General features: G+C 34.2%; 1 protein-coding gene and 1 long non-coding RNA gene across 3 annotated transcripts in view; one reads left to right on the top strand and one right to left on the bottom strand.

Moving 5' to 3' along the window:
- The window catches only part of LOC135835762 (uncharacterized), a 153829-nt gene that overhangs the window by 1300 nt on the left and 131625 nt on the right, over positions 1–20904 (bottom strand). The gene's annotated exons all lie outside the window — the stretch shown is intronic.
- The window catches only part of LOC135835759 (uncharacterized), a 37508-nt gene continuing 19927 nt past the window's right edge, over positions 3324–20904 (top strand). Inside the window, exons 1-3 of one of the 2 annotated variants that reach the window (XM_065350175.1) lie at positions 3324–3613; positions 20402–20579; positions 20673–20891. In XM_065350175.1, the coding sequence (XP_065206247.1) occupies positions 20409–20579; positions 20673–20891 (390 nt within the window). In that variant the 5' untranslated portion in view covers positions 3324–3613; positions 20402–20408. Of the gene's footprint in view, positions 3614–13063; positions 13499–20401; positions 20580–20672; positions 20892–20904 lie in introns of those variants that run through there. The other variant, XM_065350176.1, reaches the window with a different exon arrangement.

Genomic DNA, 20904 nt, shown 5'->3' with positions numbered 1-20904 from the left:
GAAGAGTTTATGGTTTTAGAATTGACATTATAAAATGTGTTTAATTTTGTCGTCGTTTGAAGAGGTAATTCGACATAACGAGGGATGTTACTAAATGAGTGAATTTACGACCTTGCTGAGGTAATGAAATTCGTGTAGTAGTTTATGTAGCAAGATGCCTAGTTTGGAACTACCTAAACATAATACACATTAATTTCTACAATTCCCATGACATGTGCCCTGATCTGATGCTATAATGAAACATTGACATAGAAAAGTTTCCGGCAGAAATTGAGGTGGAGAAAGAGACCAAGTGCTGAGGATGTTTCTCAAGGGAAGAGGGGATATGAAGACTGCATTTTAGAATGGGTACATAAAATATCTTTAATTTTAAAAATATGAGCTCAAGGTAAATTCGAGTGTTTTAAGTACACAGATTTACATTTTGCTGAAGCTTTTCCTCCTTCCCTCCACACTAAATTATAGTGAACAATTATGATTTTTTACCCTTCAAAAAATTATTCTGGAATCATAGCATGCCTACATGTAGCCTACATATACTGACTCACATTTATTTTCATGTTTTCAGAAAAAAAAACAACTTGCATTTTTTCTGCTGATTCTAGCCCTAAGTAGTAAGTAGGCACATTTTTTGATATATTATTATCCTTTTTCAAACCCTCAATTGAAAAAAAAAACAAAACATTCCAAATAGGTACCTACAACAGAAGTACTAGAAAAAACACAAGGAGAAAAAACTATAAACACAAAAAAATGAGCGTAAAAAAAGAAAATTGCAGAAAGGTGTAGAAAGGTGCATTTCTCTAAGAAAAACACAAAATGTAAGAGTTCAAAAAAATGGGTTCAAAATTCTTCGTAAAAAAATAAAACACGAAGAACAGGACTAAAAAACCTCAAAAACAGCTAAAAAAAATACTCACGCATTTCTTTTCTTTAAATAAAAATTTTTTACGAACGAATTGATTCACTTTTTTTGAAACATTTGTACAGCAATTTACGAACAAGTGGCGATTAAGTAAATAAATTGATTGATATCTTGGTGAATCATTCGATTGATTTGTAAGTGAATCATTCGCGAACGAGTTGATCAATAGTTACTAAATCATTCGCGAACGAATTGATTTGTATTGGTGATTCATTCGCGAGCGAATCGATTCGTATTAGTGACTCATTTGCGAATGAGTCGATTCATTTGCTCACTTTTTGGCGAATCATTCACGAACGGATTGAATTATTTTTTGTGAATCATTCGCGAACGAATTGATTCGTATAATTGACTCGTTCGCGAACGAATCGATTCGTACAAGTGACTCGTTCCTGAACGAATCGATTCGTATAAGTGGCTCGTTTGCGAATAAATCGATTCATTTACTCAATTTTTGATGAATCATTCGCGAACGAATTGATTCGTATTGATGATTCATTCGCGAGCGAATCGATTTGTATTAGTGACTCATTTGCGAACGAATCGATTCATTTGCTCGATTTTTGGTGAATCATTCACGAACGGATTGAATTATTTTTGTGAATCATTCGAGAACGAATTGAATCATTTTTTGTGAATCATTCGCGAATGAATTTATTCGTACAAGTGATTCGTTCGCGAACGAATCGATTCATTTGCTCAATTTTTGGTGAATCATTCACGAACGGATTGAATTATTTTTGTGAATCATTCGCGAACGAATTGAATCATTTTTTGTGAATCATTCGCGAATGAATTTATTCGTACAAGTGATTCGTTCGCGAACGAATTGATTTGTACAAGTGACTGGTTCGCGAATAAATCGATTCATTTACTCAATTTTTGATGAATCATTCGCGAGCGAATCGATTCATTTGCTCAATTTTTGTTGAATCATTCACGAATGGATTGAATTATTTTTTGTGAATCATTCGCGAACGAATCGATTCGTATAAGTGACTCGTTCAGTAATTTTAATACCCACTTACCTACTTACAAAAAAAAAATTATGGAATTTTTTAAGTACCTAATCAATTTCTTGGGAAAACAGGCAAACTTCTCAATGAAGCATACATATAGACGACTTCGCACTCAAAATAACATTCGAATACCCCTTTCCCCTTCTAATCACGATGCTCCAATTACGTTTAATTTTAGGCCTACACAGTTGATGGCACAACATGCACTTTAAACTTCAGATACCACCAGACATCCTTGTAGGTAGAGGTATACTTCGATGAATCGTTTTAAAAGACCAGATTCTGACTCAAGAGTCCATTTTTCTCAAGAATCAAACCTCAACCAGGAAACCCACCCAGGCACAGAAACAAAAAATAATCAATTTAGGTTCTCAATCCGAATTCAACGTCGAGTAACCCGATTAATGACACATTAACATACTTAAAAAATAGTCGAATTATATGTAACTTTTATGTCGCATTATAGTTTGTTTATAAAAAATTCCGACCATAGTGATAATAATTTTCGCAACATGAGAGAATTTTTACCGGATTCATTGAATTAAAAAAATATTATATAAGAATTATAAATTTTTTACGTAAGGTAGTTCTTTTTTTCGTTCGGTTTACACACGACTAATATCATAATATTGCTACGTGTGTGTATGTAGGTATAAGACGAAGATGGAACGATTCACTTTCGCTAGGTACAGATACAGAATATTATTGTGTTGTCCTTTTCGTGAAGGTCGTCAGAGTCCGGTGAATTTAACCATCGTCGATGAACGTACATATGTGTGATGGCGCTTTCAGAATACAACATACTTTCACTATACACGAAAGAAAATATTTGACATGTGTATTATGTGTTTATTTTGTAGGTGCTCGAGGTTTTTTGGTCAATCAGATCCTTCAGGACCTCTTCATATAACGTCATAAGTATAACCTTATAAGATTCTAGGATAACTGTGAGTCATTTTTCACATCTTCTGGAAACACGAGGCATATCCTCAAAATTAATTCAAATTTTTATAACGTTAAACGATTTAGGAAGTGATTACCTGATGACTTTCACTCTGTAATTAATTTTTTTTCCTCATCCATACGCTTCTAGCTTAATAGTACATTTGGCACATCGTAAAAAATTTGCGCTTTTTTGCACCAACCATAGATAAGAGTGAGAGTACCTCCTCTTAGCCAAAAGTCAACAAGAACAATTACCAATTCGAGTCTCTCGAGAGGGCAAAAAAATGGGCGGGGGGAGAAGGGGGGACCATACTAGTTTCCAAACAACTTATATACGCGATCGTTTATGAGAATGGAGAGGTACACAAACATATACTCGTACCTTGGAAGAGAAAAAGGGGGAGGATATTTCATTGTACTCTAAAGGTTGTCGAAGATTAAGATGGTACAAAACCAAGTGGAGTAAACTGGAGGTGTTCGAAATGTGGAGTGGCGAATTACATCTCTCATTTAACTGATAACGTGAATTCTGCGCTCGACGTGTGCCCTTATGATATGTGCGTTGCGTGTCTGTGCATGCAAACAACTTTACCGCCATCATCGTTTAATAGTAGTAATTGTATAATGATCGCGTAACGGAACCCGGTGTAAAAGTGATATTAAATTATAGGATTTTCAATCATCTTCGGATCTTATTTATCGAATGAAAAAGTCAATTTTACAGGTAAGATTGATGTAGATTTTTTTTTCTTTCAATTTTTAATTTTTTTATTTCGATGAGTGATAACTGATAAGGATGCAGTTCTTCAGTACAATGCTGAAGTCTTCTGGAAATTTATTTTATACCAGGAAATGACCGTTCGATTTTTTGGAAAAATTTTTTCTCAATGAAGACAAGAAGTGTGAAAATGCATCAAAGACTAATTTTTTTCGAAAACTATGAATTTTCATTTGAACTAAAATATTTTCGAAGGAGGGATTTGCAAGATGATGCATGTCTACCTTGATCCCTTCTCAAGAGCCCAAAATTGAAATTAAAAACATAAACACAGGTTACCTACTTGACTTTTAAACTCGAAGTGTAAAAATTTGATGTGGAGTCAGATTGTCTAAAGAAAAAGGGCACAACTTACAAGCACGTGATTACTCAGAACTTGATTTTTTTTCCTGAAATTCAAAAATTTATTTACAGTTTTATTATTTTTAGACATTTAGAAACATTTTTTTCAAGAAATCAAAGTAGGGGGTCACCCTCTCCATAGTTGAGGACTCCATTTCAAGCGAAAAACTCTTGAAACTTGTTCAAAAGAACAGGGTGCACTTATTTCACATTTCAAAAAAACCAAAGTTTTCGCCCATACTGCCAGTGTAGGTAGGTATGGTACCTCAGGTTCACGAAATGTACCGGGACAGTTCACCAACAACTGCATCCGTTTTCTAAATGACTAACTATAGAGGTACCTATAATAATTATGATAGAAATTGCAAAGTTGGTGCATCTTTTATCATTACTTTTTCTGGATTGTTTTTAGAAGTCCATGGCTTTTTTTATCCTTATCCCTTGAAAATCTTTCTTAGCTCAAATGCAGGAAAAAATCATTAAAAATACCTCAAATTTTACAGGGAAAATTATGAATTTTTCATCATCAACAGTGATTTCAAATTCCGTACCCTTTTCATGTATGTAGTACTCTTGCATCAGTTGCATGACAAAAAATTTACAACCTTTTCATAATCTTTATTGAATAAAGTTTTCCCACCTTTAGCTCTTAAATTGCACTTATCCATCCTCTCCTCTCCCTACGAACAGAACATTATAACACTACGTTTGTGAGATTCTATCCCCTTTTTGTCAACCTTCTCTCCTTTCCCAATGCACTCTCAAAATTTGGATACATTTTCTTCGATTTGCTTCATTGTTTTTCTAATCGTTTATAAGATAAGATGAACAACACTCCCCTGTCAGACAGTTGAATACACGCCCTCTCCTCTCCCTCTTCCAGAATCATTTTTCCAATTCATCTTTATGTTTTACTCCTCCTGATACCCCCACCACCAAAATTTTAACTGCCCAGATCGATTTTCAGATTTTTGGGAAGATTTTCAAAAATTCAAAATTGACCATTTTTGGTGATTTATGCATTGATTTTTTTTAAATTTTGTATAAAGTATGGAAATTAGTCCTGAAACTCTGACAAATATCAACTCTCTCGAAACATTAAAACACTATTTTGAAACATCCAAAGCAAACTTGATTTCCTTAGAAAGCACGAAAATTAATTTAGGCAGTTAAAATTGAGTTTTGGCTCATCCTTGGGCTGTTTTTTTGACCAGTATATTTTTAAAAAGAAAAAAAATCAAAAATTGCGGGTCAAAAAACACTTTTGAGGGGGGGGGGATTCACATGGAAATCAGATCAAATTTAGATAAGCTCGTTACACAGGTCGAGAATAATTCACAGCTCGATTTTTAGCTGTCCAAATTGATTTCCACGCCTTGTAGAGATATTCAAAAATTCTGGAAAAAATTGAAAATTGCACTGGAGTCTCCAGAGTAGTCTGAAATGGTGAAATTTGGCTCGAGGAAGTTGATATTGGTTTCAGAACATCATTACTGAATAAACGTTTCTGTTGAAAAAAAATCAAAAATCACAAAAAAATGGTTGATTTTTGATTTTTTAAAAATCGCCAAAAATCTAAAAATCAATTGGAGGGCTAAAATTTTAGTTATGCAGGTTTCAGATTACGCTCTTCTCAAAAATCGCGATTCTGTCCAAATCAAAGACAGACACCTCGAGAAGTTCTCTCGTAAGCACAGTCATAAAAAACATAATTTACAAAAAATACTTCAAAATAGATGTAGATTTACTTCTTGGTCATCTTGTCAATTTTTAGGGGTGAAATGACGTCGATCTGTCAAATAAGATATTCGAATGTCGATTTGACCCAAACTCACAGGGAGAAAACAAGGAGGTCTTGAAAAACTAAAAAGTCACAAGATTTCTCATCCAGTAAGTTGAAAAAAAATCACATAAAAGATGTTAAAACTTCGGTATCATTAGAATTGAAATTGAGAGTGTCGGAGGTTGAAAGGTTTAAGCCGGGAGAGAATCTAATTTCCCTGTTTCTACCCCCGAAAACATAACAAACCTTTCGAAATTTTTTCAACATGAGCTCACCTCCCTCCCCTTTACTCCGAGTCCGATGGATCTTTTGAAGAAGTCAAGAGATTGAAAAATGTTTGATCAAAATTCAAAGATGTGAAGGACATTTTACTAAGCTCACATTTGGCGTTTAACAGGTACCTGAAAAATCACGTTCCAAAAATGATCCAAAAAAAGAGGAAAACCCTACAGAATCAGAATGAAATTTTCACAAGATCTGTTGAACAAATTCTCACCAAATTTTTCACATTTTAAAATCGAGTTTTAGAAAAAATCGTGTAGTAAAATTCATTGGAAAAACCACAACAGTTTTAAGGTATGTACATTGTACATAGGTACCTATTAAAAAAAAACTGCCTAAAAATGGAAATAAAGACTAAAATAATTCAATAATTAAAGCCACATGGTCCTGGATCAATTTTTTTTCATTATTTTAAACAAAATTAAGTACCTAGTTGGAAATTTATCTTAAAAAGTTGCAAAAAACAATGTAAGACACATTTGAAAAAATTGAAAACATACACCTTTGTTTGAAAAATACTACTGCTTCCTGGAATTTTTGATATTATAAGAATGAAAAATATTGAAGGAAATAGAAACTACAATTATAGGCATAATAAACATATCGGCATCAAGATTTGAAAATTTTGTAAAAGTATTATTCAACTCATCATGAATTTCACAAACTAATTTTTTACTCAAAATACTCATTTTCGGGGGGGGGGGGGGGGTATTTTTTTCAAAAATCAAAACCAAACACCTCAACCGAATAATAACCCAAAATCATAAAAACATATCCAATCATCAGCAGAAAATAGTTTCATCTAAATCCATCTCGAGCTTGCAACATGTGTACCATTACGATTGATAATCGCATATACTCGCAGTCGCAGCATAAATCATTAAACTCGTATAACAACAGGCGTAAGCCATCAAATCACCATAATAAATCCATATCTACGTGATGAATTGTTATGGTGTAACTGCAATGTCGTCACCGGCTGATCGCATAAGTAATTTTCGTCCGACTAAGTAGGTTATTAGAGTCGAAAAAGATGTAAATTGGCAATGATTTTCATTCCAGACCCGCTCTCGTCCATTTAGGAGGAACTAAATTAATCGATTTTAATTCTCGTTAGTGAATCGATGATTTAACGTGCTTCGGTAACGATCATAAAACAATGTAGGTAGAGGTATGTACACTACAAGACAGGTAATCACGACTACAACATCAGTTCATATAGAGAATAAGTACGTCGTACGTCACACAGGTGCACTCTAACGATTATTACTCCCTGCTTCTAATTGCACAAAGGTGTCGGTCACTGGCACCTGGCGCATTAGACGCGCAATTTGGACATTTTCTATCATAAGCGTGTGGATCCTCTGAATTATTTATGAATCCATAAATCCGTGACCTGGTTTTCTAAGAATATACAAGAAAATGAGGTGGTAATAAACAAGCCCAGCCCACGGATCCGATGCAACCGCAAATCTGCGTGATTTTGCGGTGCAGTTAGAACGAAACGCTCAAAGCGATCATTGTTACAGTTTTAGATCCTGTTGCATAAAACTTACACGTACCTACAGAAAGAGCATCGTTAATATACGCAAAAATTAACCATTATGTAACGGCGACGATTGTAATCTCGGCTTCTATGAAAAACAATGTGTGTATTAGGCGATTAGCCGGTACTATGATATCTCTGATTATATTATTTTCATAGGCGTTAGCGGGATACTGGCTAGGAAAATACCCGCCGATGCTTGCGTAAGTGTTGAAGTGCTTAAGAGTTAAGTTAGGATATATGATCGGCGTGATTCGATCAATGAGCATCTAATCACTCGATACATGAGTAAGATGGTGGAGATTTTGTAATACTGGAAATTTAAATCACTTAGGTAGGTATATGTTTTGCGTACTTCCTATAATAGGTACATATACGTATGTAACTTATGCTCATGTTATATGCGGTATGCAATTCAGAAAGGGTCATTGTTTGAGATCTTGTGCAAATTCCTTAATGTAAACAGATCCATAAATGTAGCCAGCTCTCAGCATGACCACAGACTTGTATTGAAAGATCACAGTTGGGTTGACATTTTTAAACATCGAAATCACTTCCTAATATGGGTAAAGTACGCTATTTGGGTGCCGAAAATTTCCCAAGATGATTCTGTAATCGAATACCCACAGTAGCCACCATAGAAAATATTCACTTCAAATTGTATGGTAGGGATTATTGAGGAATATTATATCATTGATATTTCTTCCTACATTATTTTCCTCCTTGATGATCAATGTTTTCCTCTCTACTTTAGAAGCAATCATGAGCCAATCAGATGGCGAGAGAGAATTAGCAAGAAGAAACATAACCATCTCCGTCCAAAGTTTAATTTTATTATGATGGGAAAATGGGGGGGGGGATAAAAGAGTTCTAAAGTAATTTTTCTTTTTCTGGACTCTCGTAAATTTTTATGGTGAAATTCGGGGAGGTGGAAATTTTTGAAAAGTCATTTTGTTTTCTTTTACGAGTTCTTTCGGAATTCATTCTTTTCTCTAATATACCCGAAATTTTTTATCAGGACACTACTCGCCTTCTAGAGAAAAGTTGGTTCAGTTGCATGACAAGATCACCGGGTAACCTCACGACTTTGTTACAAATTTTTCGACAATTCAACTCTCGTGACCATAAACATGTTTCTCGCACGTGTTTTGAGAATGTACCAAGGGAAATGTCCAGAAAAATTTTTATAAAAGATAAAATCTGTAAAAAAAAAAAAAGAACGCTGTTACATGATCGACAGTTAACCAACTTTTAGTCGACTTTTTGTAGTAAATGGTTGGTTTTTCTACCAAATATTGTACCATGGTTATGCAGCAAAACTTCCAGAAAATATATGTTGGTAAAGAGATTGAGGGCACAGAGGGAGGCTGGGATCCAAAAAATGTGCAAGTTGACATTCGAACTCAGCGCTCAAAAAATTAAACACATAATATACAACACAATACTAACAGTTTTTTTTTCAAAGTCTGTCCAAAGACCAAAATTGAGAATGAGAAGCACCCAAATCTCCACCCTTCTCATTTTGTTTGAAAATTTTCATAAAAATGGTGTTAATAACTATGCTAACAAAAAAACCACTCGCAAGGGCAAAATTCTTTCAAAAAATTCTTGAAATTTTTCTGTAGGTAAGTATTTTAAAATTTTTGTTCGGAATTTTAAAAAGAGGTTTAAAATGTGCACTGCACTTACAGTTCTGAAATTTTGTCAAATGACACCTAAAAATACCTTTGCACCTACACTGTTTACAAGTTGAAGAAATTAAGTTTTAAAATATGTACTTACCTACACAAAAATATTGCACTTGCACATACGATCTTTTTGTCAACAAAAAAGGCTCGAAATGGCGAAAAAATTGATCAAACATGTTACTTGCGCATCTACACATCAAATTAAATTTTGCAGTGAGTACAAAATAATGTTAGCCAAGTAGGTACATACGGAAAATGATGCCCATAAAATGATTCTGCCACTTTTTCCCCCAAATTGAATAGGTACCTACCTACTTCATCCATTTTTAAGCTTTTTCAATTTTTTTTTAGACCATAATATATTAGTTTTAACAATAAGTAGATATTTTTTAAAAGTTTTGCTGGCTTTTGTCTAATTTTACTGAAATTTTCAGCGATTTTTACGTCGATTTTAGATACTCAATTTTTTACAAGATTCTACTCAACGTTAATAATATTATTTTTATCAGTTTTTAATGATTTTTTTGTTAATTGTCACTTGGGACATTTTTCGATAATTTTTGTCAATTTTAGCAATATTTTATCAACTTTCAGTCATTTTAAACCGTTTTCAAGACATTCTAAAAAAAATTAAGCGTGCAATTTTTGCAAAAGTTTATCTGTTTTTTCTCAACTTTTTTATCAATCATTCTATGAAAAATTTCAGTGATTTGAGTGCTAATTTAGTAGTTGTTTATGAACATTTTCGTGGTTCTGATAGGTTAGAATAAAAATTGCCACTTCTATCTCCCCCCCCCCCCCACCAAAAAAACCGTCTCCAAATTCTTTCAGTTCAAAATGAACTTGAAGGACTTTTTTAAAAATACGTTGATGCAAAATCAGTTTTGAGCTTTAAATAATTTTCTTCGTATTTTTGAAGAAAAAAAGAAATACACTTATTTAAGTACAGAATTGTTTCATCAAAAATGCTTATGGAAGAGGAGTTCAATACAGTTTTTTTTAATTGGCATAATAATCAAGAGCAATTTTTAACCGTTGCTTTCTAATTTTTGAATTTTTATGGGTAAAAAATTCCGAGAAAATAACTCAGAGGAAATTATGTAATTTACGTATTTAGCATCTGAAAAGAGAAATTAGGCCTATTTTCAGAAAATTTTCAAAATGATTTTTAAGAGCCTCTCCCAAAATGAAAATTCGCTAGTAATTTTTTTTCACGAAAAGTTCTCAAAAAAATAGGGTTCTTCTAATGAAACACCATCACAATGCTGATTTCAGTAATTGAATTTCATGCTTTTAAAATCTTGGAAATGTTTGAAAATTCTAATTTGCCCCATGAACAATATATCAGAACTTGACCCAATCGAGACAGTTGATGTTTAATTTAAATTTCATTTTCAACCTCCGAATGAGGGGAGTTTGAACTGCCCTGAAACCTTTAGTAGATTTCTGAATTCATTGTTTTGGAAAAACTCCTTGAATGAAAAAAGCTCAAATAAAATTTTAGCCAACCCTACAGAGAGACTCAGATTCCTTAATTGAGCTCGTGATCTCGTACTCCATAAGTTTGAGAACAACTTTTCAAAATCTGTACGTAATCGTATCGATACCAGTTCTATGAAAAATGTCTCTATGGTTTAACTGAACCAGAAATGGATTTTGGAAAACTCCACTAAAATGAATTGAAGCAGAGGTGATCGCAAATGCATCCATTTTGTTATGTTTTTTTTTACTACGCGGAAGGGAAAATTACAGGATATTACAGATGAGATTCCAGCATTTTAGTCCGTGTTTTTTTTTCAACCGTTTTTTCTGACAAAATTGAGGCATTTTATGAAATTTTGACCTGAATTTGAGGGGAAAAAAATCAAGATGGCTAAATTCCCCCTCTCCCTCAAAAAAATGACAAAATATCATAGGTAAATACCTAGCTCGGTATTTTGAGTTTTGAATTTAGTTGCCTCATTGAAGCTGGTAGTTTCCTAATCATTAGGTCGAGAATGCCTCATGAAAAGTTCTCAACCAAAATTCGAAGACTTGGAAGATGAAATCAGAATACAATATGCTTCAGTACAGGATCCCATAAATGCATCAAAAAGGCAGAAGAGGAGATAACAATAAGAACGGTTTAAAATCTTGAGACATGATTTTTTTCATGATTTTTCAAGTCAAATAGACCCCCCCCCCTTTCTTATTTAATTAGTTTTGTTTTTTATTTCATAAAAATTGTCAACTTTCCAAAATTTCAGGACATGCACATTTTCAATTTTCAGAATATATGTAGAATTAAAGGAAAAGTTGATATAAGGGGAAAAATTTACAGTTTTTCACTGTCCTTATTTTCCCATCAAGGAAAGGGACTTTTAGAGAGGGGAGGGGAGGAGTTCAGGATTTAATCAAATTTTGAAATTCTGTATAACTGCATAAGTATGTCTTGTCTGATTTGAGATCGAGTTAGGGCTTAAAAATGTGCCAATTGTTCACTTGATGTTTTTTTTTTTTTAATTCTGTGATTTCAATTCTCATTAAATGAATATGATCAATTGATCATCTTACACCAATTTTAATCTTTTCAACTTTTTCCCCAACTATAAATTTGAGGATTTCTTTACTTGTAGTTTAAAAAAAAAATACCCTTTGCAAATAATCATTTCTGATCCTTCGACGTCCTACATGTGCGATTACACACGGTTGAAACTGCAAGCACATTTGCAAAGTTTACTGAACAGGTAAATTTATAAAACTGGGCACATCCAGAAGCAATTATTACGTTTAATTACGACGATAATGAGGTATTTATATGCGTGGTTTGATTTTTCAACCTATGAAATGTCACATGTCACATGTGTACGATCGCGTACACGGGTAGGTATAGGTAAAGGTACGAGTATGAGTATACCATACCTACGTTATGTTGTAACACGTTAGTTCGCGCGTTCGCGTTTACCGTTCGCGTAAATCTAGTTTTAAGCGGTCGTCCTCTATGGAATTCTTCATAATGAATCATTAAATTAAATATTACACATTGCGTGTACCCGCCCTCTGCGTGTGCTTACACTTGTAAAACTTTCACCCACTAATGCGACTATATTGGCGGCGTCGCGTCGCGTCGCGGTATCTAAATCACGCTCAAGCGTCAACCAACCATCCTCAACTCCTCAAGTACGAGTACTACGAGTGTAGGTACAGGTACTCATCATAAGACGTAGTGTTTGTCAGGAAAAAAAAGGCTGAAAATCATTCTTGAAAGATGGGTGATAAAATCTTGTGCAATTTGTTCGCGTTAAAAGGTATTATTCCTCGTATAGAAAGCAGGAAGACTACGAGTATTAAACGATGAAGAAAAACATATCACCAAAAACCCCACCTATATAGTACCTTCCTCACTTACGCTAATGAGCACCTTAGGTGCTCGTGACAACCATTACACACCTTGGTAATGATTTAAGGTCTGACTTGTCTGCAAAGTAATCAGCTTCTCAAACAATAGACCCCCCCTCCCTCCAATCATATCATCTTATGAGACTTCCGAAAAGCAAACGGAAGAAAACGCAGACATCGTAGACTAGGATTACACGTGTCTCGGTGTCATAAGTGACGACTAAGACACCTGGCAGATGATGGATACACTTACACCAACGTCTGTATATGAGCATTGCACACCTTACACTATCGTATTGTCCATCCTTCTAGCTGTATAGCAGGAAGATTGGCATTGGGTCTATACGAGCTGTACTGGTACATATGATTTGGTAACCGGGGAAAGTACTCGTACATACATAAGCGTATATTGTGGTATTCGTCCATAGAAGACGGCGTCGTCGTTGCGCGGTATATACCTACCTCAGATTGTCGACTACAGTCGATGAACGTATTGCAATAAGACGCATAACCGGTTGCACTCGCATCGTGTACTCGAAACTAGTTCGTCTCGTATATTTTTTTACATTATTATTTCGGTATCGAGAAAAATAGCGTCGTTTTACGAGATTTTTTACGTTATTCGGGCGTGTAAACTCGCACCGGTTCGTGATTGGGTAATGTGTTCGTCAAATGCTTCTAAATACATTGTAGAAAAAAATCTTCTACCGTTGTGTACGGTTCGGTTATATTGTGCTGGTGACACTATGTGCTAAAATTCTCGTCGTCGTCGTCGTAGTCGTCGCGTTGGAGTAGAATTACCACACACAAAGGTAAAATAATCAAACTAAATATTAATCAAATTGCATCGAGCTGTGTTATTATGATTTTTCCATAAATTTATAATCAATAATGTCTCGTCGCGTCGCCGTCGGTCGTATGAATTGATGTATGCACTCGCATAGATCTACTTCCGTTTTTGCGAATAATGACGCCTAAACTTATAGTATACTAATGACTTTGTGGGTTTCGAACTGCGGTTCTTCATTCCATTTGTCTTCGTATTGAAAGTGAAAGTCATCGAGGGGACCAGAAGGAATTATTAATTTTGCCTTCTTTATCAGTAGGAGTTTAAACAATGACCATAAATTTTTTTCGGATTATTGTTACGTCAACTTTTGGCTCGGGTCTTCTAAGCAAATAAGATGTGATAATAAGTCAGTGAACTCGTACAAAAAAAAGAAATGAACGTTAAAGGCGTAAGTAGGTACAGTCAGATTTTTGTGAGCTGTGACAAATAGAACTTATTTTGAATACCTGATAGTGATAGTAAATTGCTCCCTTCGACTGAAGATTCTTGATAGATGAAAAATCAATTTAGTGTAGATATCACAAATACTAGGATCCAAAACTTTACTGACGAGGAAACTAATGATGGAAGGCAAAGAAATGATAAGACATACCCTACAAATTCCAAGATTTTGTATTCAATCTGAAGATATTTTCCAATGGCATTTTCATCAAGATTCTTCGATCTGATTGTCATTTTATTTGATAAAAATTTAATTCCTGTACGGAAATAACTGTGTGAAAGAATCCCCCCTCCAAAAAATAATTGATCACTCATCTGTGATGAGGAAACCCGGCGTAGTAAAAAAGAGTTTCAAACCCTCCCTCCCCACCCCCGTTTCTCTTTCAAAACAAATTTTTTTATAATTTCAATATCAACACTTGTTTGCACGTTACAATTTATGGATTTGTAATTCGAATACTATAAAAAAAAACCAACAAATTAAGGTTTACATTTGACCCGAAAATTGGACAGGAAATCCCTTTCACGATTATTTCAAGTCCTACCATAAATTTTTAGGAGATACATAGATTTCAGCTCTCGAAGAAATCACAAATTTTTTGCACAATTTTTTATTCTTCACAAGAGAACCTTTTAGAATTTTAGTAGAGGTTTTTCAACAAAATTTTGAATACCCAAGAATTTTACAAATGAACCTGACAAGAAACTTTTTGAACAATGTTTGATTTGAACAGAACTAAATCAGTTCAAAAGAGCATGACCTAAGACCTCAATAATCACAATTTTAGGTGCTAAAATTCATTTTTGGATTTTTGGCAAATTTTTGAAAATTCAAAAAGTTCAAAAAAAACTGTTTTTACTGTGTTTTTTTTTAACGTAACGATTCAGCGTAAATAACTACTTTATTTCGACCCCCCCCCCCTCACATTCAATACTATACCAGTTTAGTGCCATTCTGAAGCTCTTAAGAGTTTTTAATTTTTTCCTCAAATTACTCGTGGAAGGACCAATTGGACACCCTTTCAAATGTATTAGATGGTTATTGTAAAATTCCAGGAGGACCAGTTCAAAGTTGAATTCCTGTCCAATTTATAAAAAAAATTCAACTTCATAACCAAGTAACCTGAAAACTATCACTTTTAGACCATTTTGGAGCCTCCAGCACGACTTTAATTTTCTTTAGTAATTTCAAATTGGGTACTCTGGAATCTCTAAAATATTTAAAAAACGGTTAATCTAAAGTCGATTGGTCGAGATGGTGCTCAAGAAGCACTGATTAGGTAATATTATTATAGGAGATCAAGTCCTTTCTTGGCCTTTCCAGAACATTCCAGAATTTATAGAAAAAATTAAAAACTCGTCGATGGATTCCAAAATGCTAGGTATAAAAACCGGTAGTTCTGAATTAAACTAATAATTTCCGTTGATTCATTTTGTTTTAAAAAAATATTCAATGAAAAATTTGGAAAATCGTCATAAAAACAGATTTTTTGAACTTTGTAGATTTTCACCAAAAATCCAAAAATAATTGTTGTAGCCTAAAATTTTGGTAGCGGTGTTCTTAGAACATGTTCTGTCGATTACTATCGGTTTAAATAAAAAAAAATTACACAATCGCAATCATTGATCAAATTGGTAAATTTTTATTTTTCCTTTAAAAAAAGCTTCTTATTAGCTTACTTACTTGTTTTCCATCATTGAAAACGGTTTTTGTCCAAAAATTAGCACCCTTCTTGTTTGAATCTAATTCATTATTTCCATTTCAACTTTAAATCAGTTTACGTAGATTGAATTTGATTTTTCACAATAAAAAATATTTTTGTTCTGCATCTTGAGAAGAAAAAATTCTCCAAATTTTCAGTGATGGAAAATCAAAACTTTCAACATTCCATTTTACGAGTTCCTTTTTGAATCACTCGGGCTTCTAGAATTTCAGGTTTTCCCTACGTTTTGGGCAAACAAAAGGTGATCTCCCTTTCACTTCGTCATTCTGAAAATAACCACTTGTCTTATACTAAAAAAACTAATCTTTCAACACACGAAATTTTAAAAACAATGCCGGTATCATTTTTCCTGAAAAGAAGTTTTAGGATGTTAAAACATTTTCCTTTATTTCCCTTTCGCAAAAACTCAATTGGCAAGACCCTCTTGAAGAATTTTCAGTGATCGATTTTGCTCATTTTCTCGCTGGAGCATTACTCAATTTTACCAAATAACATTTTTCGCTAGTCTCTAAAAGCTACACTAGAATGTATCTCCAAATTCAACAAAATTTACACTTGCAAAAATTCTGAAGAATTTATCTTGTAAGTTCGGTTTTTTGGCAAAAACAATTTTTTGTTAGTATCAGAAGGTTATGCCAGAAACCATTGTTCAGAAAAGTTGAATTTTTAGAATTTGAGCACTCTACTTTTCATTTTCAAATTCCAGATTGGGCATGTTTTAGAAAAATTGAGGAGGGAGGAATCATGAAAAAGTAAAACGACTTCCCGAAATTTTTCATAAGTACGAAAATAATTTTTTTCTCACAAAAATTTTCAGTTTTCACTACCCTCATTGATTTCAGAAATCGCGAAAACAGCAGAACGAAACAGATTAGGGGCAAGGACGAAAAATTCTTCGCAAAAATTTCTCCAAATAGGCACTCAAAACGTTATCATTCATACATCAAAATTCACGTACTTGAGCCTTGACCCGTTATAAAAATTTTACGACATTTTCCCCCAATAATTCTACGTATTTGTATTTTTTTAACTCACGAGTGTGAGAAAAATTGGCCATTTCGATATATTTCTTTCAAACTACCTAAATGATATTTTTTGACGTAATAGTACAGTCATTTTAGCAAAATTTTTAGTCGAACCTCGAAAAAATTGGGGGCAAGCTGAATTTCACATTATTTGTTCAGATTGGTCTCTAAAACAACCCATCAAAAGTTGCACCCCGCAACTTGACTGCTACCCCCGCAAGAGGTCATTAACCTTTGCCGAAACATGTTTTTCGGCTTTATCGCCGAAATGAAGGGTCCAAGAGGGAAAATGTTCGAATAAATATTATTCTACGTTAAATTTCATATTACCTTGACCAGTTCAGTTTTTCCCAAAATGGCGATTTCACCCTTACTAAGGAGGGGGTAAAGTTGTCAATTTTATGAAAATTGTTTTAAAACATGAAAATCGACCATTTAGAACGTGAACTCGATTCACGGTACACTCGAAAATATTTTGACCAAAGTTGCACGCCGAAACTTGTATGCTACCCCCGCAAGAGGTCATTAACCTTTGTCAATCTACGTTTTTTGGCAATTTAACCGAAATGAAGGGTCGGAGGGGAAAAAGTGATTGAACTAAAGTTGTTCTACGTTAAATTTCCTATAGGCATGGCCAGTTCAGCTTTTCCCAAAATGGCGGTTTCACGCTTACTCAGGGGGGAGAGGGGTAATATAATGTTGTCAATTTTATGAAATTGTTTTAAAAAATGAAAATTGACAATTTGAAACGTGAACTCGATTCAAGGTACATTCAAAAATATTTTGACCAAAGTTGCACACCGCAACTTGTCCGTCACCCCCCCCCCCACCGCAAGAGGTCATTAACCTTTGTTAATCTACGTTTTTCGGCTATACCGCCGAAATGAAGGGTCGGAGGGATAAAAGTTTTCTTTTTTCCTAGGACACTCAAAATGCCTTCCAATTGATTTCTTTGTTCGAAAATAGGCTGTAAGCCAAATCGTAGCTTTTTATGTTGATTCGTTCGCAAACTGCTATTCATTCACCTATTTTTTCAAAAAACCTCATCGGAGAAAAGTTTGAATTTGAACCAAACGAATTTGAAAATATGTTTTCAAATTAGGTACCTAATCGAAAGATACACCAAGATAATGAACCTTTTATTCTTTGATACAAATTATTCCAAAACAAAAAATTTTAAAAATTCGATGGAGTCTCTTGAATCTTTTGAAACTACAACCTATCAATTCAAGAGGTCAAGAATGGTGTTTAGAAAAACAAAATTGAAGTGAGTTTATTTGATTCCCCTCGATAAATCTTTATTACAAATTATAATCATTACCTCACATTGGTCACCTGGGCAGCATACCAGTAGAATCTTTGGTCTCTAATATTCGGTCAAAATTTGAAAGTGAAATGACATGTTGTCTGTGACCATCTCAATGAGACTAAATTCAAATATTGGTTTATTTTTTTATTTTGACTAATCAGCTGGACTTGAGCCTACCTCCCTCCTTCACCCTCTGATACCTAGTGCCCTTATTTTTCAACACATTTTTCTGCTACATATTTAATCAAGTTTTAACTTTTAACCATTTAAAACCTGATTTTCTGGTGTTTTTGATTTTTAGAGATTTTTTTGGGATTTTTAAATTTTTTTAGGCAGAACTTACTAAAAAATTACCTAAATCAATTTCTTGATTTTTTCAATGTTTTATAGGTATACCTATTCAACATACTTTTTAAAAAAATTTCTAATGCTAGGTGTCGTTTTATTCTTTTTTTTAAAATCATATTACCTACACAACAAAAGCAAATAGGTACCTACCTAATGAAAAAGTTATGGCATAGAAGGTTAAGTATCATCTTTTCAGTTTGAAAAATTATAATTTCATCAAATTTTTGTTTTTTAGAATATTTTTTACCATTTTTTTCTAATTTTTGAAATGTTCATGTGACACCTGTCTAAGTATTTATCAAAAAAGCGAAATCAGTTTTTTAATTACTTTTTTCAATTTGAAACACTTCCACTGTAAGGCTGAAATTACGATTACGCAAATAACTGAACTGGTCACGCTTATAGGAAATTTGACTCAGAATAATTTTAGTTCAATTACTTTTATCCCTCCGACCCTTCATTTCGGCGGTATAGCCGAAAAACGTAGATTAACAAAGGTTAATGACCTCTTGCGGTGGGGGGGGGGGGGTTACGGACAAGTTGCGGTGTGCAACTTTGGTCAAAATATTTTTGAATGTACCTTGAATCGAGTTCACGTTTCAAATTGTCAATTTTCATTTTTTAAAACAATTTCATAAAATTGACAACATTATATTACCCCTCTCCCCCCTGAGTAAGCGTGAAACCGCCATTTTGGGAAAAGCTGAACTGGCCATGCCTATAGGAAATTTAACGTAGAACAACTTTAGTTCAATCACTTTTTCCCCTCCGACCCTTCATTTCGGTTAAATTGCCAAAAAACGTAGATTGACAAAGGTTAATGACCTCTTGCGGGGGTAGCATACAAGTTTCGGCGTGCAACTTTGGTCAAAATATTTTCGAGTGTACCGTGAATCGAGTTCACGTTCTAAATGGTCGATTTTCATGTTTTAAAACAATTTTCATAAAATTGACAACTTTACCCCCTCCTTAGTAAGGGTGAAATCGCCATTTTGGGAAAAACTGAACTGGTCAAGGTAATATGAAATTTAACGTAGAATAATATTTATTCGAACATTTTCCCTCTTGGACCCTTCATTTCGGCGATAAAGCCGAAAAACATGTTTCGGCAAAGGTTAATGACCTCTTGCGGGGGTAGCAGTCAAGTTGCGGGGTGCAACTTTTGATGGGTTGTTTTAGAGACCAATCTGAACAAATAATGTGAAATTCAGCTTGCCCCCAATTTTTTCGAGGTTCGACTAAAAATTTTGCTAAAATGACTGTACTATAACTTGATTAAATCATCCAATGCCTACTATACGATTTTTTATCTGCAAGATCACCGCGAGCACGCTCAATCATTCAACTAACGAGCACATTTCCCATTACTCAACACTGAACTGAAATCAGTGATGAGATAAAACAGACAGTAGTCCATAATATTCGTACGTACTTATCAGAGTGATGAAATCTCAGCAATAACTACCTCCAGTTGGGATCTTCCGTACATCGCGAAGCTCGCTCATCTCGTGATTACAATTTTAAAAATTACGTACATAGGCCTTCTACGAGTATAGATAGGTATATAAGTGGCAATAAAATCGATTCTTCTTCGTCAATTAGAGCATATTATGTAAGATGAGGTACACCTGTGACCTGCGACCATCTGGCCTTTGTCTAAGTATTAATTTCGGACACCGAATGGCGCTCACTTTCCCAATCGGCAATATAAAGACGGCAAACTTGGACAGAAATTTTACAACGTCAATAAAATAGCCAAAAAAACAAACACTCGAATAGCGTTAAAATTGGTTAAATTGATCGTAAAATGTGTACGATTACGAAACACTTTTAAAAAATCCAAATACCTACCTACATATGTACATAGAAGACCTTACGGTCTCGTAGCTCAAAGAAAATACCATCTCACGACTTACAAAATATCGCGATCTATTTACACGATTATAGTTTGTACCCTGAGTACGTTCTTATTACTGTGGAAATTTGACACCTTGTATATGATATTGATTTTTTTTCAGATATAAAATGTACCATAATTTATCAACGACTAAATGTAGACCATCGTGGAAGCAATGCGCATTACTGCTAATATTATTGTCACATGCGGTATTCGGATCGCCGGTGGTGCCTTCGGCGGCATCGTCACCTCTAGAACCAGTTTCACAAACACATACATTAGCAGAAAGTAATCTCAAAGTAAGTTATCATCTGGCTGTGGTCTGAGCTGTAATTCAATATGTCAATACGTTTAACCAAACTGACACCTTTGCTTGTTTTGTATTGCTGCAGGCATCTTTAGAAGAAGAAGATGTATTTGGGCCAAATTTAGACGAAAGAAGCGATCGTAAGAAACGACTTCTTTACGAAGCTTTGAAAAAAGCTAAACAAGCTAAACTTCTAACTATAGGAGCTGCCAGTGCCAATGCCGCCAAATCAGTAGGAAAGTCAATATTTAAAACCATAGCCACCCTAGGAATTAAAGCAATTATATTCAATTTCTTATACCAGGTGAGTTGATTTT

Source organism: Planococcus citri, chromosome 2 (assembly GCF_950023065.1).
Source record: "Planococcus citri chromosome 2, ihPlaCitr1.1, whole genome shotgun sequence".
Classification (NCBI taxonomy): domain Eukaryota; kingdom Metazoa; phylum Arthropoda; class Insecta; order Hemiptera; family Pseudococcidae; genus Planococcus; species Planococcus citri.
This window is presented reverse-complemented; position numbering and strand designations above follow the sequence as displayed.